This window comes from Lissotriton helveticus, chromosome 6, assembly GCF_964261635.1.
Source record: "Lissotriton helveticus chromosome 6, aLisHel1.1, whole genome shotgun sequence".
Taxonomy (NCBI): Eukaryota; Metazoa; Chordata; class Amphibia; order Caudata; family Salamandridae; genus Lissotriton; species Lissotriton helveticus.
This window is the reverse complement of record NC_136067.1, coordinates 1,792,195,545-1,792,222,426: the sequence shown is the minus strand read 5'-3', so window position 1 is coordinate 1,792,222,426 and position 26,882 is coordinate 1,792,195,545. Positions and strand designations below refer to the sequence as shown.

At 47.7% G+C, this 26,882-nt stretch overlaps 1 protein-coding gene across 1 annotated transcript in view; it reads left to right on the top strand.

Moving 5' to 3' along the window:
• PLEKHH2 (pleckstrin homology, MyTH4 and FERM domain containing H2) overlaps positions 1 to 26,882 on the top strand; it is a 666,795-nt gene that overhangs the window by 497,357 nt on the left and 142,556 nt on the right. Inside the window, exon 18 of the mRNA XM_078649687.1 lies at positions 20,945 to 21,057. Coding sequence (XP_078505813.1) covers positions 20,945 to 21,057 — 113 coding nt within the window. The remainder of the gene's footprint in view (positions 1 to 20,944; positions 21,058 to 26,882) is intronic.

The following is a 26,882-nucleotide window of genomic DNA, read 5'->3' as shown; positions in this document are numbered from 1 at the left end:
TTTGTCCGTTGTGATTGAATTCACCCATTGTATCCATTCCGGATTCAATGTTGTTGTTGGTAAATTACACGGTGTTGTTAATGCCTCAAAGGCTGATTCTGCTGTTCTGACTGTGATATGTCTACCGTCAGCTATGTCTTTTTCTCTAGCTATTGCGGTTTGAACTGCACGAATGATTTTTTCTGTATTACTGAATTTCTGTTCAGCTTCTGTGTACAAGTGTGATTTGAATGCAATTGGTACCTTTTCTCCTTCATTAGAAGTCAGGTATGTGAATCCGCATCTCCCTGGGATGACTCGAATCACAAGATTGCGTGTGTTATCACGTGTTTCTAATTTTGTTTTAATTAGCATGTCTGTTTGTAAGGATCTCAAAATTTCTGTGTGTGTTTGAGTCCAATTGGATCTTTTAAAGTCTGGTTTAATTAGATCATAAAGGGGTTTGACCCTTTCTGCGTAATTTGCAATGTATGTTCTTCCGAAATTTAGGAAACCTAGAATTGACTGTAGGTTTTTTAGTGTTTTAGGAGCTTGGATTACGGCACATTTCTCTAGGAAATTGTCAGCCAAGCTTTTGCCTTCACTTGATAACTCATATCCTAAGAATAGGACCGTCAGATGGGCAATTCTGGACTTTTTAAAGTTGAATTTGTAACCCTCTGCAGCGAACCCAAGTATTATGGTGTTCACCCTTTTCAAGTGAGTCTCCAAGTCATCATCTGTTAAGTAAATGTCATCGACATAAGATAATGCTTCATCATCATATAGTTGTAGTAATTCTGTTACTCTAGCTGAGAATACCCCCGGGCTGTTCTTGTACCCCTGGGCTAACCGACAGAATTGTTTTTGAGTGCCATTTACTGAGAATGCAGTTAAATATCTGCTCTCTGGTGCTATGTTTTGACAAAAGAATCCATTGGAGATGTCCAAGGTTGTTTTGTATTTTTTGCGCACTATGTTATTCATTAGTGCAGCACTGTGTGAGTTTTGCACTACAAAGGTTTTGCAACATGTGTTAAGGTATCGGTAATCCAAAACTAGACGATATGAATTGTCTGGTTTGGAGACCGGAAACAAAGGATTGTTCATTTGTGAGGTGCAAGTTTCAATCACCCCCTGGTATTCTAGCTGATCTAGTATTTCATTTACCTGTTTTTTAGTTTCTTGCTTAATTGGGTACTGCCTTTGTGCAGTAGGTTGTGATTTTAACTGGATTTTGTGAGGAGGGGAGTCCTCATCCCATCCTACATGATTTTTATATAAAGCAGGTGCTAAGGCCACTGCCCACTTTCTAGCAAGTGTGTATTTTTTATGAATCGGGATTTGATTCGAGAAGGCAGGCATAATTACTTCTTCACCATGAGGGCACTCCCTGACAAACTCTGGTGGCCAGTCTTTTTCAGCTAGAAGGATGTCATAACCCTTTGAGAGGTTATCCCAAAATAGTCCCCTTATTTTCCTAGTCTTATCTCCCTCTATACGTAATGTTATCTCGTATATCTTGTGGGGCTTGCTAACTCTGGTGTCTGCAGTTTCCACTTGAAGGTATTCATTCGTGTCCACTGTCTCCAGATGATTCATAAGGACTTTGCGAGCTATGCTCACCTCTGCTGCGCTGTCTAGCATTGTCTGAGCCCATTCTCTGTTTTTCAGTTGTGTCCTCAGTATTCTCGGCATTTTTAACTACCTTGATACTGGCTACCTTCTTTTTTGGAAATTGTAATTTCTTTTTTAGCTGAGCAGGTTCCTTGTCTTTGGACTTGGTGTGCTCTTCTGATCGTCCTCTTCTTTCCGATTTCTGCGAGGAAGTCTGAAAAGATTGAGAGGGACGTGTATCAATGTCTTGATATCTATCAGGTTTTTTAATATTATCCCTATTTCTAAGGTTATATCTATTCCCAGAGGGGTCACTCTGCGGTGACCTCTGTCTTTGGTTTGGAGATTTCTCTCTTCGCCTGGGAGACCTCCCTCGGGACTGGAATTTCTTTTCTTTAGGATTGGATTGTTTGTTTCCATCCCAGTTCTTTTTTGGTGAATTATTATTAAAAAATATTTTTTCTGGACTTGTAGTCAGTTGCGGTTTTACTGGTATTCCACCTAGACTATCTCTGCCTAGTTCTTCATAGGATTTTTCTATGATTCTGGCAATTTCAGCTGGTTGGTCTGCTATATCTGTCTCTTTTAACCTCTGGCGGATCGCCACGTTTGCTGCCTCACCTTTTATGTTGGCTAATAATATAGCCGAGACCTGCTTGAAGTCTTTTAGTAATTTCATACCAAGGGTTAAAGCAGGTTCTGGACCGTATTCATCTTGAATTTGTTTTAGCACATCTGGTATTACCGAAATGGATGGAACACCGTGCGTTTTTGTGTAGATGGAAGCAAAGACTGTACCCCAAGTGTCACAGTCCTCAATGTGTGGTGCGATTCCCATTGGGAGACATATAGTCAGAATCCTGTGTTTTTCTAATGGGGTGGTGTCAGGAAACACCGCCTCTATTTGGGTAATTTTCTGTGCCAACCAGAATGGTATCTGTTCCCGTTTAGCTGGAACTTTACCTAGGCAGGATTGGATGTTCTGTGGTGTAATTTTATTTGTGTTCCCCTGGTGAGGGGTCAGCTGTGGAAGTTTAATCGCTGGCTGAATTGTTGAAGTCCGCATTACATACTGAACTAATTGTCTATGAATTTTTAGTAGTTGTTTTAGCTGTATTAACAGCTCTGCTGCAGGCATTCTTTCGATGTCTGGATGTGGTGTGTATCCGGCTAAGACCGGCCACGTTGCTCCTGGTCTTCCTAAAGGACCGAGCCTTGTAATGTGATTGTTATGTATTAGGGCGCCATCAAATAAGAGCAAATGCTCTTGGAATTTGAGTGGTACTTCCACCTCCTCGAAAGGAGTGTACGTTTCAGGAGGTTCCTCTACTTTGTAATAGTGGAAGTACTTTGTTACAGCATTTGCTGCTGGAAAATGTATCCATGAATAGTATACCTCTGTCTGCCGATATTCGTGTGCCTCGATTACGAATATGACTGTGCCACCTCTAGGTGTCAGTCCATTTTCTATAAGTTTTAAGGTTATAGATCTCCTTTTAATGTTATGTTATGTTATGTTATGTTATGTTATGTTAGGGCTATTTGTATTGCGCACGGCTGCTCCAGCGAAGGAGCGTCCCGGCGCACCGACAAGGTGGCGAACACAACACAACAGAAAACAGAAAATATTATTTAAAAATGGGGGTATGGATTTTAACATAACTCAGAGAACAGAAGGGTTTTAGCGGCCTTGCGGAAGGAAAGCAAGTCGCCAAGGGTCCGGAGTTTCAAGGGGAGAGCGTTCCAGAGCGCGGCTGCCCGCACCCTAAAAGAGCGACCCCCCGCCCGACTGAGTTTGAACCGAGGGGCTGCCGCTAGTTCTTGGTCCAACGAACGCAAAGTGCGGCCCGGGATGTAAGAGCACAAAAGTTGGCACAGTAAGGGAGGCGGTAGGCCCTTCAGAATCTTGAAAGATATGCACAGTACTTTAAAATGGATCCTCTGCCTAACGGGTAACCAATGCAAGGCTCGCAAGGTTGGACCGGCCGAGCAAAACCTAGGAAGACCTACGATTGCTCTGGCCGCTGCGTTCTGCACTCTTTGAAGTCGGGTTAGCTCGGCCTGGTTTAACCCTATGAAAAGGGAGCTGGCATAGTCCAGCCGAGCCAAAACCGTTGCTTGTACCACAAGTTGACGGGTTGCGGCATCAAAATATTTAAGGGCAGGTCGCAGATTGCGCAAGATGCCAAAGCAGCACGCCGCCGTCCTTTTAGTGTGACCAACAAAGTTGAGGGAAGGGTCCAGCCAGACACCAAGATTTTTGATCTCCGCAACCGGAGTGGGGGTGGGACCCAACTCAGGGGGCCACCAGGTATCTCCCCAAAGGTCCGTCCGCTTCCCAAAGACCATCACCTCCGTTTTTTTGGCGTTAAGTTGGAGACAGTTGGACGTCATCCAACCAGCCACCGCCCTAAGTCCTTCTCTGAATCTTGGGGCATCCACCCCAGAGTCCCCGCTGATCGTGACCGCTAGCTGGGTATCATCTGCGTATGACACCATGGTCATACCACAGAGCTTCACCACCTCAGCCAGCGGCCTCACGTAGATGTTAAACAACGTGGGACTCAGCGAGGAACCCTGCGGAACCCCAAGAGACAGAGGATGACATTTGGACTGATAGGGCGGGGACGCCACACAGAAGGAACGATCCCTGAGAAACGAACGAAACCACTGGTGTGCAGTGCCAGTCACCCCTATCTCCTCCAGCCGCTGCAGGAGAATTTCATGGGAGACCGTGTCAAAGGCGGCCCTTAGGTCTAACAAAACAAGCGCCGCCGTTTGACCTGCATCCAGAACTGCCCGCAGGTGCTCGACCATAAATAACAATGCTGTCTCCGTACTGTGGCCGGCCCGAAAACCATTCTGGGTGTCGTCCAGAATGTTGGCACGCGACAGATGATCAGTGAGGGCGGTGTTAACATGCACCTCCGCGAGTTTGGCTGGCCACGGGAGAAGCGAAATCGGGCGGTAGTTCTCCGATTTTAAGGGGTCGAGAGATGGTTTTTTCAAAATGGGCATAACTACCGCATGCTTCCATTTCAAAGGCACCTGGCCAGATGATAGCGACATGTTGATTAAGTCGCAGACCGGGCGAGCAAAAGTCTGGTCTCTGAACATTGGTGGCTTGAGCGGGTCAACCGGCGACCCAGACTTGACTCGAAGGGCCAATGCCTTGTAAGACTCCAAAGAGAGACAGGGGAGAGAATCTAGCACCACCTGATCCTGCTGGATGGGTGGCCCCGTACTGGTTTGTGCAGTGGTGGGGAAGGCCCTATAGATGGTCTGGACCTTCTCCAGGAAGAAAGCCGCCAGCGCTTCACAGTGGGTATTGGAGCTGATGGAATTGCCGGCAGGCTTCCTAGCCACAAGGTCTTTAAGGGCCTTAAAGATGGTTTTAACAGGATTCCCACTGCTGCGAAACTCCAGAGCGTAATATGCCGCCCGGGTTCTACAGACCGCGCGGTGATAGGACTTAACCGCAGCCATATACAGGTTTTTTTTTGCTGCTGTCATACCTCTTCCTCCAGTCTCTCTCTGCACGTCTACAGACACTTTTTAGAGCCCTCAGATTGCCATCATACCAGGGGCTGGGGGCGCGGAGGCCACACTTACTGGAAACCATCGGGATAAGGGAGTCGAGGGCTCTGGTTACCCATCCGCAGAAATGGTCATAACCAGATTCCATGTTCTCCACTGCACCCAGAGGATCATCAGTGAGAAGGCGATGGAGATCTTCCGCCTTAAGTTTGCTCCAGCGCCGTCTGGGCATAGCTCGCAGTGGCGCCTTAAGTGGGGCTTCTATAAGAGGACAGTAGATAGTCACGAGCGAGTGGTCTGACCAGGTCAGGGGGAGAGGGGGGCCACTGTAGCCCCCTCTAAGTTGGAGAAAAAGGGGTCCAGAATGTGGCCACCCTTATGAGTGGGGTCCGAGACCAGCTGGAACAGTTGAAGGGCCTCGAGATCCGCCACCATCCCTCCCACTGAAGAAAGACACAGAGTGTCAAAATGGAGATTCAAGTCTCCAATGATAGAAAAATTGGCAGACCCTACTGCTAGTGAACTAACTGCCTCGGGAAGAGCCTCCCTAAATGCCACGGAACTACCAGGTGGGCGATAAATAAGCAATCCTGACATGGTAAAATGCGATGTAACTGCAACCTTGAACAGGGCGCTCTCGCATCCCGTGATGTTCTGCACTCTCCAGGCGCAAGGATAACAAGATTTAACTGCAAGAGCGACTCCACCCCCTCTCGAAGAGCGGTTGAGCGTGTAGATGGAATACTCCGCGGGGAGCGCCAAATTCAATACAGTAGAATCGGTATCCTGCAGCCATGTCTCTGTCAGACAGAAGATGTCAGGGGGGTCATTGTCCATAAGATCAGCAATATCCTGATAATGCTTGACCGCCGATCTTACGTTCAAATTCCAGATGGTGAGATGTCGCGGAGAGACGTTGCTGCTTATGGCAGGCTGCACTATACTGGACCCCAAGCAAGATGGTGCTTCGAGTAGCCAACCACCACAAGCACAATGGTGGGGGCCACACAAAGGGTCAACACGGGCTCCAGCGCAAGGAGGCAGGCAATTGTTAATCGCCAGGAGAGTTTCCCTGGTGTACGTAAGCATAATTAATGATGTACCTGATGTTAAGGCCACCGCGAAACCAGCGCAACCGAGCGCGGACGGGCGCAGACGGGCAGGACTCTGGCACGACTCCGGCCACGCGAGGACACGCCCGCTGCGCGATCCCGCTGCGCTAGGGGAGGAGCATTAAGTAGGTGTTCCCAGGCGTCACATGCGCAAACAAGCGCTAGCAGATGGAAATGCCTCACTCCACTCACCCCACTCCAAGATGGCCACCAAAAACGAGCAGGGCACCCACCCCAGGACCAGACCCGCCCAAACGGCGGTGAGGGGCACAAAATTATGGTGCAGGTAAGGGGGGATTTAAAAAAGGGTCAAAATGACCAAAGCCAGCAGAAATTATAAATAAGCGTTTTTAAAACAGCAGTTTTACTGCAAAAACGCGCGAAGCGCTCTCGCAGCAGCAGCTACCTTGTCAGGGGCTGAGAACAGGAGGGACTCGCCTTAAGTAGGTGTTCCCAGGCGTCACATGCGCAAACAAGCGCTAGCAGATGGAAATGCCTCACTCCACTCACCCCACTCCAAGATGGCCACCAAAAACGAGCAGGGCACCCACTGACCGGAATGAGTGTTATATTCGGGTCTGCTGCTTGCATGGTAGCATCAGCATCTGCGAGTTCAGTTGCTAATCTAACTGCCTCTCTTTCATCATCACTCTCTGCCATTTTACAGACAGGATGGTATTATGTTTGTTTGCAGATCAGGTTTCTTTATGGAAACAGAGATTAGATGCACAATATTTTGGGAATGTTTTTATCCTTCAACGTTGACTATACCAAGAACCATACATAGGAGTTCCCTCCTGCGAGGTTTTGGAGGATATTACCTTTCACCCACTCCAGACGTCTTTGGAGTATAATGGAAAAAGGGGTCTGAGTGAGAAAGCACGACTGAGTTACTCTAAATGTCTTACGTTAGTTTTATCGCCCTTTCCAAACGCGTTGGGCGCCATGTAGTGTAGCTCCTATTTTCCCAATAGGCTCTGCGCATTGGAATAATACCTACAGCAGTAAAGGCCTAGACCAGACGTTAACTAGGTCTACTACTGTCGATACTAGACTTAATTTTTGGGTTTGCCAGCGTAGCTCAGAGTTCGCTAGAAACTTTCTCGAATGTTCAAGGAGGAATTAACTTCCCTGATTAGACAAGAAGGGATTTAGTTTCTGACAACCATAGAACATGACAACTTTGCTCTCCCCTAATCAAGAGTCAATCTCAAGAGTCGTGTGAGCACAAGGCAATTATTTTACTCAGTCAGTACGTGCATTCTTAGTCTCATCAGATTGTAGAGAAAAGGAAGAGACGGGCGTGTTCAATAAAAAGATGTTATTTATTGATCAGTCTCTTTTCTCATACAAGAGAAATGGATCGATATTATTGCAATACTTATAGTTAAGTAAAGTGCATACATTAAAAGCAATAGTATAAAATAATACTGTAAAAACATTGATATGGTTTCTGAGCCATATGATGTTTAAAATGATTAAAATATATTTACATACACATATACATTTGACTAAACGTACTCAACTGGTGTTTCTAAATACGCCTACCCCGTGTACCTGACCTAAGTCTAATGCGTGGGCGGGAATAGAAAGTTACAGTTTAAGTTAAGTTTGTTTTTGCCAAGTGAATAACTAAAGAATTCTCTGTGAGGGGTTATTCAGTTCTGTACCTGGAAGTTAGGATGAATGAGGAATGGTATCTCTTTCTCTGCTCTCGATATTCCAGGCTGCCTGCGAGGGCTGCCCAGAAACGCCGGTGCTGGGTCTCTCGGCTTGAGATAGCAGCGCGTCTCTCAGCGCGTCAGGAAGGCGGGGCTGCTGCCAGCGGGGTCTGCTTCTGCTCTCGGCTTCGGCAAGTAGGGCTGCTCCGTCTTGTCACCACGCGTGCGTTTGCATAGGGCAAGATCGGCAATATTTATACCTTAAAGGTGCCGAGATTGACGTAAGGATGGACATAGATACGTCAATAAAGATGTCATACGACTTGCTCGTTAGCACATTCTTTACTAAAGTTCTCTGTGAAATCAAAACAATGGCCGCACGGATTTTCCAGGTTGTCATAGGTTTGATTTGTTATGAGAACGTCGTATGCCTTATCAGGGGCTGGAGGAATGTCGCTTGTCTAATTAGATCTCAAGCGTTATGACCTAATCAGATAACACGTTCCTGTGCCGTAGTGTGACTGCGTCAGATAACGGTATCTGCATCATGGGGGCTGTTCTTGCCTCATGGGCTGACTGTTAGTTAACTTGATAGTTAGTTTAACCAGAATAGGGTCAGGAATAGGGGGATCGATTCAGAACCTATAGGAATACATGACAGAACAGAATAGACTACTCTGGAGACTGACTATAACTCAATACAAGAAAGAGATCGCCACAGCCAAAGCAGAATACTTTGCTGCTATTATCTTAAAAAGCTCCAACAAATCACGCGATATCTTTAAAATTGTAAAAGATCTGTCCCATCCTGTTTGTACTAACAGTAATATCAAACCCTCACAGGAACTATGTGATGGTCTGGCCTCCTTCTTTCAGGAAAAAATTTCCAAACTTATTGAAAGTCTGGAGGACGCCCCCTCCTCCATAGTGCAGCACCAAAGCAACATGGAGAAAGATGACAGGGATGAGGAAACAGAAGAACGCATGATACCAGGGGCTATCCTGGACACTTTCGATATCCCCGCAGAACAAGAGTTTGGACAATTAGCCCTTAAAGTAACATCTGGATCCCCATTGGATCCTCTACCCCACAAAATAGTGAAAGAACTGGGGGCTGAATTCTTTCCTGTACTGCGCCAGCTATGTGCACAATCCTTCTGCACAGGCACTGTGCCGAGGGAGTGGAAGCAGGCAGTGGTCACACCCCTGTTAAAGAAATCCAATCTGGACCCCAACTGCCATAAGAGCTACCGACCTATCTCTCTCCTGCCATATCCAGTAAAGATCATGGAACGGATGGTCAGTAGGTCTCTGTACCTCTTCCTGGAAACTAATAACATCCTTGAGGAGGAACAATTCGGGTTCAGACCAGCCCATGGAACCGAGTCAGCATTACTGATGGTCCTGGACGACCTAAGAATGAGGGCGGACAGGGGGGAGTCAGCAATTTTGATTCTGCTTGACCTGTCCGCCGCTTTCGATACGGTGAGCCACGACATCTTGCTGACTCGGTTGAAAACCGCTGGAGTAGAGGGTATGGCTTTTGAGTGGTTCCGCTCTTACCTGTCAGATAGATGGCAGGCAGTGGCACTACCCCCGTATCAGTCGGAGTTTGCTATGGTCCCACATGGGGTCCCTCAGGGGTCTGCGATCAGCCCGATCCTTTTTAACGTATATATGCAGCCCCTGATGGCCATCATCAAGGCTCACGGCATTAGCGTGATCAACTATGCGGATGACACGCAGCTGATGATTTCCCTTGATGGTGCCCATGCAGAATCTCTTGAGACCTTCCATACCTGCATAAGGAAAATGGCAACCTGGCTAAAAAGAAACTCACTACAGTTTAACAGCAGTAAAACTGAGATAATGCAATGCAAAGTGGGAAGAATTGCTAGAAACCTGCCCGTTTACTTTTGGCCTCTGGACTCATGTGAGCCATTGGCACCAGTAACAACCGTACGGAACTTGGGGGTTAATCTCAATGACAAACTGAGTCTTGAGTCCAACGTCAACAGACAGGTGAGCAGCTGCTTCGCTTTAATGCGGGGCCTTCGAAAGCTGCTGCCCTTACTTCCAGCACACACCAGAGCAACCGTGGTCAGAAGCATCATCCTTAGCCGCCTGGATTACTGCAATGCTCTGCTACTGGAATCTCCTGCTTATCTGATCTCCAGACTTCAGAGCATCCAGGCGGCAGCTGCAAAGATGGTGCTCTCCCGAGGACGTCGATCTTCCACCACTCTTGCTCTGGCCGAGTTGCACTGGTTGCCCATTCAGCAGAGGATCCATTTCAAATCCCTGTGTACCGTTTTCAAGGCTGCACATGGCTTAGGTCCTAAACCCCTTCAGACCAAATTCAAGTGGTATGAACCTACACGGACCCTCCGTTCCTCATCCACCAATCTCCTTAGTATACCCAGGATCAGGAAAGCCACTCATGGGGGCAGAGCCTTTAGCATAGCGGCAGCCCACCTCTGGAATAGCCTTCCTCTGTCAATTAGGAAAACCAACGAACTGATGCTCTTCCGCAAAAGGATAAAGACCTGGCTATTTCCTAATGTCACACCTCCATAAAGCTTCTCCCCTCATTTCTGCCCTTACTGCTCAGCCCCTCAGATGCATTTTTCAGCGCCAGGATGCCCGTAGGGTTACAGCGCGCTTTAGAAATGATATAAATAAATAAATAAATTTGAATTACCCATATATTTGTGACATTATAGTGATGGAATTTGTCTTGGTCTCTGGAATTTTTGACTGTATAATTCCATCAATAGGTTATCTTCTTGTTAACAAATACACAAAGAATAAAAGATTACAAAAGCAGATTTGTGTGACTATGCTATTTTACCTAGCAATGCGCATATGCCAGCATACAGCAAGTATAAAAAGTTGACCGCTAAAAACTATACCAATTGTGGCGGATACAGTGCTTAATTTGTCCAACAATAAGTGCCTGGGCTCTCACCAGGAGGCCACTACAGCTTCTACCACATATTGCCCCTGCTTTGCTGCCAATGATAGTAACAACACAACTACAAATCATCACACTCCTACAGGTGTGACAATTCAGACTATTTCAGGCCTCCAAATCTATAAGAATGGCTTGGGCTGCAGGTAATAGTTATCTTATTGTATACTGAATTAATAATTATCTGTTGTTGTGGTCATCTCTAAATTAGCTAGACACCGCCACCTTGTAGCAGACTGTGTTGATAATTAAGTGCCAGTGCTGATCACCGGAAACCACTGACTAAAATTAAGCACTGTGGCAGAAGCTTTTTTAAATGTATTCACTAAATCAGATTATTTACATACTGCAGTCTCAAATCTCATTTGAGATTAAAGTAAATTTAAACCATGTATTTAAAAAAATAGACTTTATTATTATTATTATTACTAACGTTGCTGATTTGTTATGCCGAAAGATTAGCAGAAACATTGGCCTAATAACAACACGATGTCAATCCATATCTGAAATATTAGCTTCTTACAAAAACTGAACAACTGAAATCATTTCAATTGCAAATATCTTCTTCAGGAGACCCCAGGCTTGGATGAGGGAGACTTAGCACAGGGACAAAAAACACAATTTCTGTAAGAAAGATGTTGAGATGTTGATTTATGTAAAGAGAGGATGTGCCCCTTTTATATGAGGACTTGGCATATTACAATTTACTTTACTGCACAGCACTAAAAGGCCGACTTGTAAAAATCTAGTTAGTGGAGCCAGTAGGAGCTCCCCAAGTCAGTTTATCTGGAATTTAAAAAAACATGGTGTACAGCTCTAAAAACACCCGGACACTGTGTACTCTTGAGCGTTTAGCCTGTCACACAGGGGGCCTGTAAGCAGACATAACAAAACCATTATCCTACAACTGATCTTTCCAATATTACCATGTTAACCTGTCTTAGGTCAACTGGAGAATTAGCCTCACAGGCATCTCATACATCATGTAGGTCAATGAAATTATGAGATCTCTTGGTGTAGCAAATACCACAACATTTGCACATTGGCACCTAACCAATCATTTGCCACATAATTTTCAGAAGAGAATAACAATATACGTGATTCTTCAGTGTTATGTTGTAGATGTAGAGAAGGGTGTCGACAGCTGTTGAGGGCTGGAATGTGTGGGCAGGTCAATCCCTCATGCTCCTGTCCTGTGGCAGGCTTTGTCTAATGGTATTGGCTCTATTTTAGGAGGCCATCATATAGCTCCTCAAGCCCAGAAGAGTCTGAGCTTCTATAACACCCTCTTGCTTCTCCTCAGGTGAAGTGTGACTTTCGTCTAATCCTGTGCTTAAAAGTAGTGAATCAGTATGCTTGTCACATCCCCTCTCTTGGTGTCTACAGGGGCTTTCTGTTGACTCTAGACATGCAGCATTCCGACTTCCATGCCGTTGTCCATCTAGACTGTCTGGGGTTCCTGCAGTTTTGCAGTGGGCTCCAGTCATTTCCAAATCACAGTTTTCTGTTCTTTGGTCTCTCCTTTGCACCTCCAGTCTGAACCAAAGCATTAGCTTCAGAAGTGACTTCTTTGTAATTGGAAAGGGTACAGATGTTCCCTTATTTGCATGACTTTTTGCTCTTTTTTTCCTTACATGAGCTGGACGCCTAGGTGTGTTGTTGGAAGCTGGGGTTTGCTGAATACAGAAAGATTCCAACTCAGTCTTGCCAGTTTATTGTGGCCATTTTCAGAACTGGCCTGGCTCTGTCTCCCTCCTGGAGAGCAGGGGGTTGTTTCTCCAGTCCACTCTGAGAATCTTGCTGGTACATCCTTCGGTGAAAATATGGGACTGGTTGTGAGTTCATGACATCACTGCTGCAACTACTGAAGTTGAGCTTTGGGCTTGGTTCTACATCAGACCTCTCACGGTTCATATTTTTTCTGCCAGAGTCCCAGAATTATGTTGCTTCCATCTCAGTGACTGGTGCAGTGGTCTATCCCCTGGGATAAATTCTGATTGCTTCAGGAGTGTTTCGTGAATAGCATTCCTTTGTCCCTGCCAATTTGATTGTTCTGATTACGGGTGAGTGCAACTGTGACTGGGGACCACTTGGATTGACACACTTTCAGGGCAATTGTTCCTGGTTGGATTGTCTTCATTCTCTGCTACTTTGTGTGCTTTTTTGGGACAGGGGCACAGAATTGTGCAGAACAGACAACTACGTTACCAAGGCCTATATCAATCATCAATGGACATGAAGTGGCCAGCTTTGACTTAAGCATGAGGCTGCCAACTCGAATCCTATCTGCATGGGCCATCTGATCTTAGGTGGAGGATCACCTGCTGTCCCTTTCAGCCTCTTATTGTGTGGGACATGATAACCTGACTCTGGATTTGCTCAGCAGGGTGTTCCCCTCCTCAGTACTCGTACACCTGTTCATGTTAGCATTTTGGTTGAAGACCTATAAGCTGCTCTGCCATGGTGTTAGGGCTGTGCGCTGTTACACTTGTCATACCCACAGATGAAGAGGAGGCATCAGGAGCCAGGGGCAGTGTGAAGTGTGGCTCAATGGTTAGAGCGGCAGACCCTGATGCAGAGGTCTGGCCCGGGAACAGGGTTCAATTCCCGCCTCGGCGGGTCTTGGGCTCAATTTCCTCGGACCTGATAATTCTCGCCTCATGGGTCCCACTCTGCAACTCTGGGCAATAGCTTGCTTAATCTCCACAACGGCCCCAACAGCGCTGGGATGCCTGGCTTCACCTTGGGGGTGCCCAGGAGTGGACATTTCACAGGGAAAAGCCAGGAAGGGTTCCACAGCAGTATGCGTTACAGCGCCAGGACACCCATGGGTATTAGTGCGCTTTACAAGTACAAATTACATTTATAAGTACAAATTACACGATGGTGACTCCAGCCATTATGGGGAAAAGCAGTCCACAAAGCAAGAGGATTCAAGATACACCACACCTTGCAGAGAGGTGGAAGTTGCTGGCCAGCAAATTCTGCCTTTGCTCTTGTTGAGCCCAGTACTTTCCCTCACACACCCAGCCAGGTTACCTGGCACCGGTTAGCAATCAGGTACAGGCCTATTAAAAGACACAGATGAAGTATCCTCAGTATAAGGTACAACTTGCTAAGACTGCTCATTTTGACCAGACCAGACCTGCTCCTGCCTTGACTGTTCAGGTATTGAGATTGTGCACTTACCTTTTTCCAAGTTACATCTTACTCTCCATCCTCCAGAGGGAGAATTCCCTTGGTTCCTGTTCCTCCTTGATAGGTACCTCTCCTGATCCAATGAAGTTTAGTTATCCTTGTGGTAGGAGGCTCTTCTGACTAATCCAGTGACTTGCTCTTCTCTCAGCTTTCCATCTCTCCCCAGAGGGCTTTATTGCCATTTCACTGAAGTTGCTGCTGGGGGGTCATATTATTAGCAGCAGTTCATTCTGGATCTGATAGTTCACTTGGAAAGTCTGTAGTGGAGCGAGGAAGGAGTGTGAGTTAGTAAGAACATAGCTTCACATTGGTCCTTGAGTCATGTTACTGAGGGTACATCTGTCTCCAACCATCAGACCCGTACACATAGTTGGACCTCTTTACTTTGAGGGATTCCACTACCCTTCCCCAGTGCTGTTCAGAAGTTTAGTTTCAGGTAGCCTGGAAAGCTGTATACGCTTTCTCTACTCTGGCCTTAGAGGATTTTCTATTCCTTTCCACTAATCCTCCATCCTCAGAGAGTGCTGAAAAAGATTCAGGTGGTCTCATGATGTGTGATCATAATTTTCCCCTCTTGCCCACATTGTCATGATTTCAGATCCTTCTTCGTCAGGCTGTGGCTCCTCCAGTTCACCTTCCATTTTACCTCCTTGCTTTGGTTCCATTGCTACTCTCCTCTGGTGAACATGTGATGGAAGCAAGTGATCACCAGTGGCTGTGATTATTTCAAGTATTTCTTGTATCGCTCTTTGTTTTTTGTTTGTTTTACAGAAGGCATTTTAAGTATTACAGGTATGCCCAGCCATGGGTCCATGCCACAGAACTCAAGTTATACCTCACTGATAAAGCCTCAGTAGGCTGAAACTGTTCTGGTGTTGCTTGTGTTTTTCTGGAAAAGACCTGGCCTGTCAGTTCGGGCTGGATTGTTCCTATTGGATCAGCCTCAAGACTGATTTACATATGGCTGTTCTCTCTAGAGTGATACAGTGGGCAGAATTATGGGCTGGAATATGGGCCTAATTGATTACCAGTGGCTGAGATTAATGCAAGCATTCCTTCTATCACCTTGTTGGTTTTTTGCCTTTACCTTAGGGTCTGGAGTTTGAATGGGTATGGTTGCTCTATGGTTGTGGTCTTGGCAGTTCATACTCTCTTTGAGCACTTGCCACATGAAGGCTTGGGCTCATTTTGGTTTTGTTGACAGGAGAAGGGGAAGCTCAGTCCTTCCTTATCTTGTACATTATTTGTGTGGATGTCTTAAAGGGTTGGTTTCTTTCCCTATAGGTGTTCAGTGGGCAAAGGTGGTCCCTTTGTTTGAGAAAGCATTAACTGTTTCCACAACAAGTGACTCGTTGTGCATTCTCCCCTACCTTCCTACGATCTTCTAATTCTAATGTGAGGCTTACAGGGTCCTCCTTTTGAGACTTTTGAGGATACCTAATTGCTTTGACTCACAGATAAACTCGCTTTTTGGTTGCTATCACTTTGGCACGCAGGTTGGGAAAATTGGAGCCTTTAGTGATCTCTTCTTAGTACTGTCTATCTAGCCTTGGTTGTGGTGTGTCTAGGGCCAGGGTTCACCCCTATGGTGCCTTTCTTCTAATTTGTCTCTGGAGAGGTTTTTTTCTTTCTGGTCCATGGTAAGTCCCTTTACTCCTTGGAAGTTTGCTCCAGGCTTTGTGTACTTACTGTAGGAAGAACAAGGACATTAATATTTCAGAATCCTTGTTTGTTTAGATTTGGGACTTCCAGAAACTGTAAGAACCCCTCCAATGCCATTTTAAGTTGTTGGGTTTAACTTGCTATTTCCCAGGAATGTTTCCAGTTTTCCTTGGATTGACCAGTGAGTATCTGGGGTCAATATACTAAGGGTTTTGCTACTTCGTGAGTTGAGGACAGTGGTGTTTCATTGAGTGATTGTTTTTAGGTCTGCACTCGGTTTCATCCCTCATATGTTTATTTCTAACTACTACCTAGGTGTTTTGTGTTTGGGTACTGGTAGTTATGAGGCTCAGGTGTTAGCATCTGTTTCTGTTTGAATATGTTTCAATACAGTTTATATGCAGTAATGAGTCCTGTGTTTTTGGGGAAGTGACTTTGTACATCCTTACAAATTCTTTGGACTGGGTAAGAGTGGTCGCTTAATTCAGGCACTCTGTTCATAACCACCCCCTTTTCTGAATCATTTTGTCCACCATAAGCGTGGAAGGGTATACTCAGATGTGAGTCCCTTGCTCATTGCACCATCAGGATTCAAGCAAGCCGGGCCGACGACGCCTGAAATGGCAGAAACCGGTCCCCGGAAGCTTGTTTCCTTCCCAGTACAAGAATTGGCTTGGTAGCTTGGTTTGCCCTGTTCCCATCATGCACTGGGACAGGAACAGACTAATTTGCATATAGCCAAGTTCTGAGCTGGGATGGTGCAGTGAGCTAAAAAACGGTGATGGATCAAGCCCTGATCTTTGGACTGGGTAAGAGTGGTCTGCTTAATTCAGGCACTCTGTTCATCACCACCCCCTTTTCTGAATCATTTTGTCCACCATAAGCGTGGAAGGGTATACTCAGATGTGAGTCCCTTGCTCATTGCACCATCAGGATTCAAGCAAGCCGGGCCGACGACGCCTGAAATGGCAGAAACCGGTCCCCGGAAGCTTGTTTGCTTCCCAGTACAAGAATTGGCTTGGTAGTTTGGTTTGCCCTGTTCCCATCATGCACTGGGACAGGAACAGACTAATTTGCATATAGCCAAGTTCTGAGCTGGGATGGTGCAGTGAGCTAAAAAACGGTGATGGATCAAGCCCTGATCTTTGGACTGGGTAAGAGTGGTCTGCTTAATTCAGGCACTCTGTTCATCACCACCCCCTTTTCTGAATCATTTTGTCCACCATAAGCGTGGAAGGGTATACTCAGATGTGAGTCCCTTGCTCATTGCACCATCAGGATTCAAGCAAGCCGGGCCGACGACGCCTGAAATGGCAGAAACCGGTCCCCGGTAGCTTGTTTCCTTCCCAGTACAAGAATTGGCTTGGTAGTTTGGTTTGCCCTGTTCCCATCATGCACTGGGACAGGAACAGACTAATTTGCATATAGCCAAGTTCTGAGCTGGGATGGTGCAGTGAGCTAAAAAACGGTGATGGATCAAGCCCTGATCTTTGGACTGGGTAAGAGTGGTCTGCTTAATTCAGGCACTCTGTTCATCACCACCCCCTTTTCTGATACAAATCCGGATGGGCTGAGGATGATGGATAAGGGGGTAATGTTTCAAAAACGTACTGGTAATCTTTATTGCTCGGAGTCCTAGTCTTCCTAGACCCAGTATTTATCGCACTCTCGCTTCCTTCTTTTTTCTCCACTGGATATGCTTTGCAAAAGTTGCTTCTACTTGTTGGCTTGTGGATGAGGTGTATACTGCAGGAATACAGTTAAGGTTGTAGGGGAAGAGATGGAGATACACAAAAGACAGAAAGGCAAAAAAAGCAACTTCTGTAAAGTATTTAATAAAATACTCTTCCCATCGATAGGGCAATTTGTTTGTCTCCTCACATTTATTATGATTGGATGGTGAAGGCTAGGATTCAGAGTAATGAAGATTACCGATTAGTAATCAGGAAACAATTCTAGTGACAACTGGGTGCAGATCTTCTCTACTACTTTAGGATGGTTGAACTAGATATGTTTTGCATTTTCCATCCTAATACATTGCTCCCCTTCTTCTTCCCAAACGCTTAAAGAAAAGTATATGACCTATCTTTGAGAATGTTAACTTACTCTCTTCCTAGTGGACAGGAGGCTTACGAGTGGCTGTATATACTAACCACGCCAGTCACAACTTGTTACTGTGGGCGTTGGGGCTCTACCCTCCCTATTTTGTCAGTGCATATTGAGTGTCTGTCAGGCTGACCCTTTCTTTGAGTGAAATACTCGTAAAATTGGGTTCAGTCAAGAAGCCAAGTCCTTTCATGTATATTATTGATGTGCAAGCCCTACCCAGCCAATGTTTACCAGACTGAAGATTTCATTGGGCTTCTGCAGTGAATGTCCTGCTCCTGATGATGTGTCTTAGCGTCACTAATAAAAGTAAGCCCTGGGGAGTTTATGTTTCCGTCTGCAAGTGCAGTTAGTGTAGATCATCAGAGACTGAAGAAGGTTTTTCACATTCCTTCTATTCAATGAGATTGCCCTTTGGAAACTATGAGGCAAAGGCCATGCAGCCTGGGAGGCAACATCAGACAGCAGAACTGTTCTTCAAACAACTCTGTAAAAGGTTCTAGTCTTCTCCCTCACTCTTGCTGCATTACCTTTCTTCTTGTCATTTTTCCACTGCAGGAACCCCTCTGCATCTCTGCTCATCCATATCCTGGTGTTTGGCCTGGCCATTCTTTCCACCTCAGCCCCAAGGCAATGGCTTCCATCTCTCACTGGGATGGATTGAGCTGGCACACAATCACCAGCAAATACATATACATGTTTTAATACTTTTCCTTGAGACTGTTCTTATTGCGGGGTCCTCAAACCCTACAATCTTGCTTAGACTCTGAGGGCAGAATCATCTACACCAGGGCACTAACTGTGTCCCACCACCGTGTGTAGGCATTTGTTCAAGGGTGTACTCCATGGAAGGACTGAGGTCCTTGAGCCCCACTGAGATAGATCACATAGTTATAATAAGAATAATAATAATAATAATAAAGGAATTTATAAAGCGCATGGTTACGCCATCTCGGCGTGTCCCCGCACTACGGTGAGAGAGGTGGCAGCAGCCAAGACTTCGTTACCAGGCGTCCACATGATTAACCTATAAACAGATAGGATTAGCGCCTTCCTAAACTTAACTTCAGAAGTCTCCATCCAGAGTTTTAAAGGGAGTTTGTTCCAGTTCTGAGCCTTTGGCACTTTCAGCAGGCCAGTCCCACTCGATCTCAGTGACCTTCCCGGCACATAGCTGGTGACAAGATCCCTCAGATATGAGGGACCAGTGCCCTTGGTGATACGATGGCACGTACATAGTGAATTAAACATTAATCTTTTCCTTACTGGGAGCCAGTGCAAGGTATCCAGGGCTCTTTTGGAGGCAGCCCTCCTTGGCTGCATAAGAACCAGCCATGCGGCAGCATTCTGCATAACCTGCAATCTACCAAGACATTTGGCGGTGGCACCCAGATAGAGTATGTTGCCATAGTCTAGGCGAGATGTTATAAGGGCATGCACCAGCGTCTTCCTTGCCTCTATCGGAAGGAGATTCATCGCTTTGCGTAAGTTTTTGAGGACTCCAAAACATTTCCCCACTACGCGTCTGGTGTGCACTTCATAGGAAAGAGTGGAGTCCAGCCAGACCCCAAGGTTTTTCACCTGGGTGCATGGTATAGGAGTCGGGCCCAAACTCGGAGGCCACCAAGCCGACATCCAACCTGCCGGATCACCCTCTACCACAAGCACCTCTGTCTTGTTGCCATTAAGTTTCAGGCAGTTCTTAGCTATCCAGGAGGCAAGCTCCTGCATGCATGCCCTGAAATTAGAGGCTGCCACGTCCGGTGCCTGAGACAGGGAGATCACCAGCTGGGTATCGTCGGCGTGAGAGACGACCCCAACACCAAAGCCCTGCGCTATCTCCGCCAACGGAGTTACGTACAGGTTGAACAGGGTAGGGCTCAGGGCGAAGCCCTGGGGCACACCCTGCTCCAATTTGAAGTCCTTGGAGTAGTGCTCTCCCTGTCTAACCTTAAAACTACGCTCAACCAGGAAGGACTTAAACCATTTCAGGGCCGGGCCAGAGACACCGTCCTTGTTCAGACACTGTAGCAAGGTGTAGTGGGCTACAGTGTCGAAGGCGGCACTCAGGTCCAGCATAATCAGGGGCATGGTATGTCCAGCATCAGCCCCCTTCCTGATGGATTCCGTGGCAAGCAGAAGTGCGGTCTTGGTAGAATGACAAGCCCGGAAGCCCGATTGAGACGGATGTAGGAGGCTAGAGTCCTCAATATGAGTCATGAGCTGTTGATTTACCATCTTCTCTGCTACCTTCGCCAAATATGGCAAAAGCGAGATAGGTCTTAGGTTTTCCAATATGTCTTGGCTAATATTTGGCTTCTTCTGGAGTGGTAGAACAATAGCTCTTTTCCATCTCCCTGGCACCGTATGCGATTTAAACGAGACCTCCAAAACATGCCTAATATAAGGTTCAAGAGTCTCCATACTCGCGCCCAGCAACTTAGGTGAAGCTGGGTCTCTCGGTGAGCCTGACTTAATGCTGAGACAGATTTTACTGAGCACTTATCACTTATGTATCTGCATAATCCCTTCACTTTCTCCTAGTAGTAGGAAGTGAATAAGGAAGTTATCTGTTCTTGTTTACATTGTTCTTCTGACAAAAGAGCCTTGTTTAGGACATTATGTACAGAGAGCATTGTCCAGATTTGCTTGTTACAGGGACCCTTCGGTTTACATTGTAATATAATATCCTGCAGCATATTAAGGGCCAGAAGAGAGGAACATTCATCGAACGAAGTACCAACCATTGGGTGTGAAAGCCTTTAGAAACTCCTCTAGATTATTTACCATCACCCCATTTTGACATGCTCCTTCACACAGGTGACCCTCATAATTCGCTGGGCTAGTCATTCTCGAAGAGACTGGTAAGTGAGAATTCCTGTTCACTCACCTCCTTTCCTGGGATTAAAAAAAAAAACGCTAAAGTGTGTTTTGTTGACATACTAAGTATTACTTTACAAATAACCTCTTCTACAAAATTGTCTAACAAACTGCCATGTCTTATTCCTAAAACATTGCTGGGAACAATGCCAGCTTCAAATAAGGGCTATCAAAACAAGTTATATAATGTTTCTTTTGAACAGCTTTCCTTAATGTTTCAGGTACTGAAATTTGGAGTCACCCAACTCTGTGTTACACCAAAGAAGGAATTACTTCCCCACTCACAACGCTGCCATCAGAAGCCCTGCAAACTGAAGCAAAGAAATTATTTAAGGTAAATAGCTGTATACTTCAGGATATTTGTGTGAAGCATTACAGCGAGTGTTCTCTTGTATCTCTACTTCCTGCTCTCACTAGTGGTGCAATAAAGAAGACTCAGACCCTGATTTAAAGTTGAGAAGAAATAGAACATGTTTCCAATCTCTGGGGGAAATACTGAATCTGTAGGGAGGTCCACAGATTGAAATTTCCAAAACATAAGAATAGCACATTAGAAATTGTTGATAACTTCCTCTCATTGGATGAGTGTACTGGGTCCTAAACCAATGGTCTTTACCAAAGAGGAACTGCTTAAATGAGTTACACCTCACTGGCAAATTCCACCAAATCAGCACCTATGAAGCAGTCAATACCTTGCCAAGTGGATGAGTATATGTAACAATGGTACGTCTGATGCACAGTGTGATTATACACAACCTGAGCATGCACTCAGTCAGTGGAGGATGCCACCAATGTCTGTGCAATTCTTCTGCTCCATCTTTATGCATTTCACCTGTTCGCAGTCTGTGAAAAATAAAGGTATGAGTAAACTGGAGGTGCAGAGTTGATTCCAGATTCAAGTTCCATTTAATTTATTGGCAACCCTGCTGAGAGTTTACTTCAGCCTTTTTTGAGGAGGTCTGTACAAGATAGTCCAACGGGTTTCCATATAACCATGCATCCATCTTTGTGCAGATGCTTGGGGTTGACCTTGTTCCAAGACACCAGTATCTGGCTTGAAATTGACCCACATTGAAATAAGGGATAAGGAAGAGTTATGAGGTGGAAATGCAGTCCTTCACGTTGAAAATCACAGTTATTTGTACTGCATTGATAGCCCTAGGCTCTTGACCTTACTTTCTTTTGTAGAACAGTGGTACGTAGAAATTTTTTTAGCAAGATGAAATTAGCTTCCTACTTAAAGGAAAGTAACAAAAGCTAACATCTGAAAGAAACATGTTAGTGATAGATTCCTTACCTTAGAATTACCCCCAGGCGTAAGACTGGCTTTGGAAAGTTTTTGTCAGCAGTACCCCTGCGCACCGTAAGGGGGCGATGTGCGGCTATGCGTCCGTCGTTGGCGTCGTGGTCGCCCGGATGACGTCGCGGAGCTACTTAGACAGCGCTCTCACGCGCTGACGTCAGTTCTTTCTTTTTCCGCACCAGCAAGCGTTGATCCGGGAAGAGCTAGTACCCCCAGTCACTTTTTGACTGAGTTTTTGAGATTTTTTGTCTCCATTTGTCAAGTCTATTGACTTCTGATACCAAGTAGGGATGCCCGGTTTTAAGTCCTGCAGTGCCTGTCGCCGCATAATGTCAGCGAACGACCCCAACGACGTGTGTCTCTACTGCCTGGAGCACAACCAGGACCCACGGTCGTGCTCCGACTGTCGGGCCATGGCACCGAAGACTTTGCGGGAGAGGTCCCGAAAGTTGCTGGAAGCCTGGCAGTCAGCTCCGCGCCGTTCGAGGTCCCGGTCGAGGAGGAAGTCGAGGGACCGGTCGCAGAGCCACCATCACCATTCTTCAAGTTCCAAGTCCTCACACTCGGGGTCAGTAAGTCGAGGCGCTCAAAGAAGAAGTCTAAGAAGCGTCATCGCTCTCCGACTTCCCCTCGCGGCTGAGGGTGCGGGCGGTACCACCCTCGCGGCTCCGGCAGAGCCTGTGCAGTCAACCCCGGCCACCCACCCTTTCCGGGTCCGGGAGCAACTCTGGCCCAGGTGTAAGACTTTCTTGCAGCCATAGCTGCCCTTTTTGGGCCGTTGGCCCCCGCCAGTGCGCCTTCCCTGTGCTGACGGTGGCTTCGGCCTCAGCGCTGCCGCCGACTTCAGTCCCGGTGTTGCAGGACCCCCTTGGATCAAGGCCTGGATCCCAGTCGACGCCGGTTGACCTTACGACTCCTCCGCCGGCGTTGACTTTCCCGGTACCGCCTGTGACGTTGTCTGGTCCCTCGGACAATGTCGGCCCCGGTTTCAGCCCCGAACTGAACACGGCGCCAGTCCAGCTTCGTTTGACGCCGATTCCTATGCCGATGGGGAATTCTATCCCTCATTTCAGCCTCCATCTTTTTAACCTATTCCTTAGGCCATTGAGGAAGGGGAGGACTGGGAGAGGTCTGAGGACCAATCGCCTGACCTTGGCTTCCTGTCTCCTCCCTCTGTGGCTTCGGAGGAGGGAACGACCTATGGTGTAGTTATGCGTAGGGCAGCCGAGGCCCTTGACCTCGAACTTCCCATGGAGCCCTGAGGACTAACCGCCTCACTGAGGTGCTCCAGCCGACAGTAAGCTCTTCGTAGCCTCTGCTGCTGTTCAATGAAGCACTAACTATCGTTCTTATGGGCACTTGGTCCAGGCCCACCACAGGGGCTTCTGTGGATAGGCCCTGCTTTTCTGTCCACCCACCCCACCCCCAAGAGTCTGGCTATCCAGGACTCTACTTTCCAGAGCGCATTCCTTACCGCCCCTCTGGATAGGGAATCCAAGAAGCTGGAGCAGTTTGGTAAGAAACTGTTTTCATCTGCCAGCTTAGTGCTGGGGTCAGTGAACACCGCATGCCTCTTGGGCAGTTATTCCCACTCTGTGTGGGATACGGTTACGCGAGTGCTGCCTCAGTGTCCGGAACAGACCCGGACACTGCTCTCCCAGGCAGTTGCTGAGGGGTGGGATGCAGCGAAGTTCACCATACTTTGTGGACTGGATACCGCGGACTCACTAGGCAGGGAAATCTCTCAACTTCGCTGCATCCCTCCCCTCAGCAACAGCCTGGGAGAGCAGTGTCCGGACACTGAGGCAGCACTCGTGCAAGGGTAGCGCCGAGGGTAGCGCTCCGCCGCCACGCCTGGCTGCGGACCACTGACTTTTCGGGGGATGTCCAAAACTCCCTTATGGACATGCCCTTTGATGGCCATTACCTTTTTGGCGACAAAGCAGATCATGCGCTGGACCGCTTTAAGGACTCCCGGGCTACGGCCAAGTCCTTGGGCCTTTCCACCACGCACACGGCTACTTATGCTTTTTGTCCCTTTCGTGGCCACGAAAGGGGCGCCCGACATTTTCATTCAACCACAAGCAGCAGAAGCAACCTAGAGGCAGCTGCGGACATGGGCCCCGCCGTGGCGGGGCAGGGGGCCAGCGGGCGGGTCAGTCCACCTCCAACCCCGCAACATCTGCCTCAAACCATCACCTCTCCCACTGGCACACCATCACATCGGACAGGTGGGTGCTGTAAATTGTCCTAAGAGGCTACTCCCTCCCCTTTGAGACTACCCCTCCAGCCATGCCACCCCAGTACCACCGCATGTCGGGAGATCATCTACAACATCTACAAGAGTAAGTTACGGCCCTCTTGGCCAAGGGGGCCATCGAACGCGGTCCTGTGCCAGAAGTAAGTTGTGGTTGCTATTCCCACTACTTTCTGGTACCCAAGAAGGGCAAGGGCCTACGTCGTATCTTGGACCTCAGGAACCTCAACTGCTTCTTCCGGAAGGAGAAGTTCAAGATGTTAACGCTGGCTCAGGTCTTATCTGCTCTCGACTCTGGAGATTGGATGGTAGCGTTGGACTTGCAGGACGCATAGTTCCACATGCCCCTCCTGCCGGTCCACCTGCGTTATCTGCGGTTCATGGTAGGCCACGAGTATTTTCAGTTCACTGTGCTCCCCTTTGGCCTTACCAGTGCCCACGGGTGCTCATGAAAGTGATGGCGGTGGTCGCAGCCCATCTGCACAGATCAGGGGTTCCAGTCTTCCCCTATCACGACGACTGGTTGTTGAAGGTGGGCTCGCCCCAGACAGTCGTCTCCCGCCTCCAGACTACGGCTGACCTCCTGCATTTGCTGGGGTTCTCCATCAACGTGCCGAAATCACACCTGGTTCCCTCCCAGAAGCTCCCTTTCATCGGGTGGTTCTAGACTCAATGCAGTTTCGGGTTTATCCTCCCGAGGAGCGAGTCCGGGATATTCAGGCTATGATTCCGTTCTTTCAGCCTCTATCCCGGGTTTCAACGAGGATGACCCTCCGGCTGCTGGGCCGGATGGCCTCCTGCATCCAGTTGGTAAATCATGCCAGATGGCATATGCTGGCTCTGTAGTGGGACCTGAAGTCCCAGTGGGCACAGCATCAGGGCAACCTGTCCGATCACGTCCAGATCTCGGAGGTCACTGCACGACAATTGCAGTGGTGGCTCACAAATCGTGATTGGGTCAATGGCAGATCCCTCTCCTTTCCCCAACCGGAGCACACAGTAGTGAGGGATCCGTTCCTCCTGGGATGGGGTGGCCACATGGGAGAGCCGGAGATCAGAGGCCTCTGGTCTCCGGCGGAGTCCCGGCTTCACATCAACCTTTTGGAGCTTTGGGCGATCCAACTTGCACTGAAGGCATTCCTTCCCTCCATCCGGGGAAGTGTGGTGCGGGTGTACATGGACAACACCACTGCCATGTGGTACTGCAACAAACAGGGTGGGGTGGAGTCGTGGACCCTATGTCAGGAGGCTCTGCGCCTCTGGGCATGGCTGGAACATCAGGGCATTTCCTTGGTGGTTCAACACCTGGCAGGTTCTCTGAACGCCAGGGCAGACAAACTCAGCTGTCGGTGCATGATGGATCACGAATGGACTCGGACGTGGCTCAAGGTCTCTTTCAGCAGTGAGAAGACCCTTGATTAGATCCATTCGCCACCGAAGAGAACGCGCAGTGTCAGCAATTCTGCGCGTTGGAATTTCCAAGGCTGCACTTGCTTGGCGATGCTTTTTGTCACGAGTGGAGTTGCGGTCTGTTGAACGCCTTTCCACCTATACCACTTCTGCCCAGAGTGCTGAAGAAGATCAGGCGCGACCGGGCCCAAGTCATCCTTGTGGCTCCAGATTAGGCACGAAGATACTGGTATCCTGGACTACTCAGCATGACCATTGATCCCCCGATCTGGCTGCCTCTTCGAGAGGATCTTCTGTCACAGCAGCAGGGGATGGTCCTCCACCCGAACCTGACTAGCCTCCACCTCCATGCCTGGAGATTGAGCGGCGGCAGTTGCCGTCTTTCGACCTTCCTCCCGAAGTCTGTGATGTCATTCTGGCAGCCAGGCCTCCCTCCACTAAAACGGTATACGCCTGCAGGTGGAACAAATTTGTGGCATGGGACACATCAAAGGCTGTGGATCCTCTTTCTGCCCCGCTTTTGGAGGTTCTTCTGTTCCTTCTTTCTTTGGCCCAGCAGGGCTCAGCTCTGAGCACTATCAAGGGCTGTCTTTCGGCCATTTCAGCCCACCTTCTTCCTGCCTCCGCATCCCTCAAAGAGGAAGAGAGGCTCAACCGTCTGGACTCAAAAGGTGCGCTTTCCTTCTGTCTGAACCGCACACAACAGTTCCAGGTGGATGATCAGCTCTTTGTTGGCTACGTGGGCGCCAAGAAAGATCGGGCTGTGCACACATGGACCATCTCTCGGTGGGTCGTTCTGTGCATCAAAGCATGCTGCTCTTTGGCAAGAAAGGAGCCTCCAGTAGGACTATGCACCCATTCTACCAGGGCGACGCCGCCACTACTGCTTTGGGACAGGGAGTCCCAAAGCAGTACGTGGGCCTCGCTGCACACGTTTACAAAGCACTACTTCCTGGACAGCCAAGTCCGGAAAGATGACTTCTTTGGCCGTTCGGTTCTCCAGGACTTTCTGGTGTGATCTTGGTTCGGAGACCCACCACCGGGGTTGATATTGCTGGAGTATCTATTCTAAGGTAAGGAATCAATCACTAACGTGTTTCTTTCAGATGCACAAGATACTTACCTTCCGTAATGATATATTTGTAAGAAACATTAGTTACTGATAGATTTCTTACCACCCCACCCATCC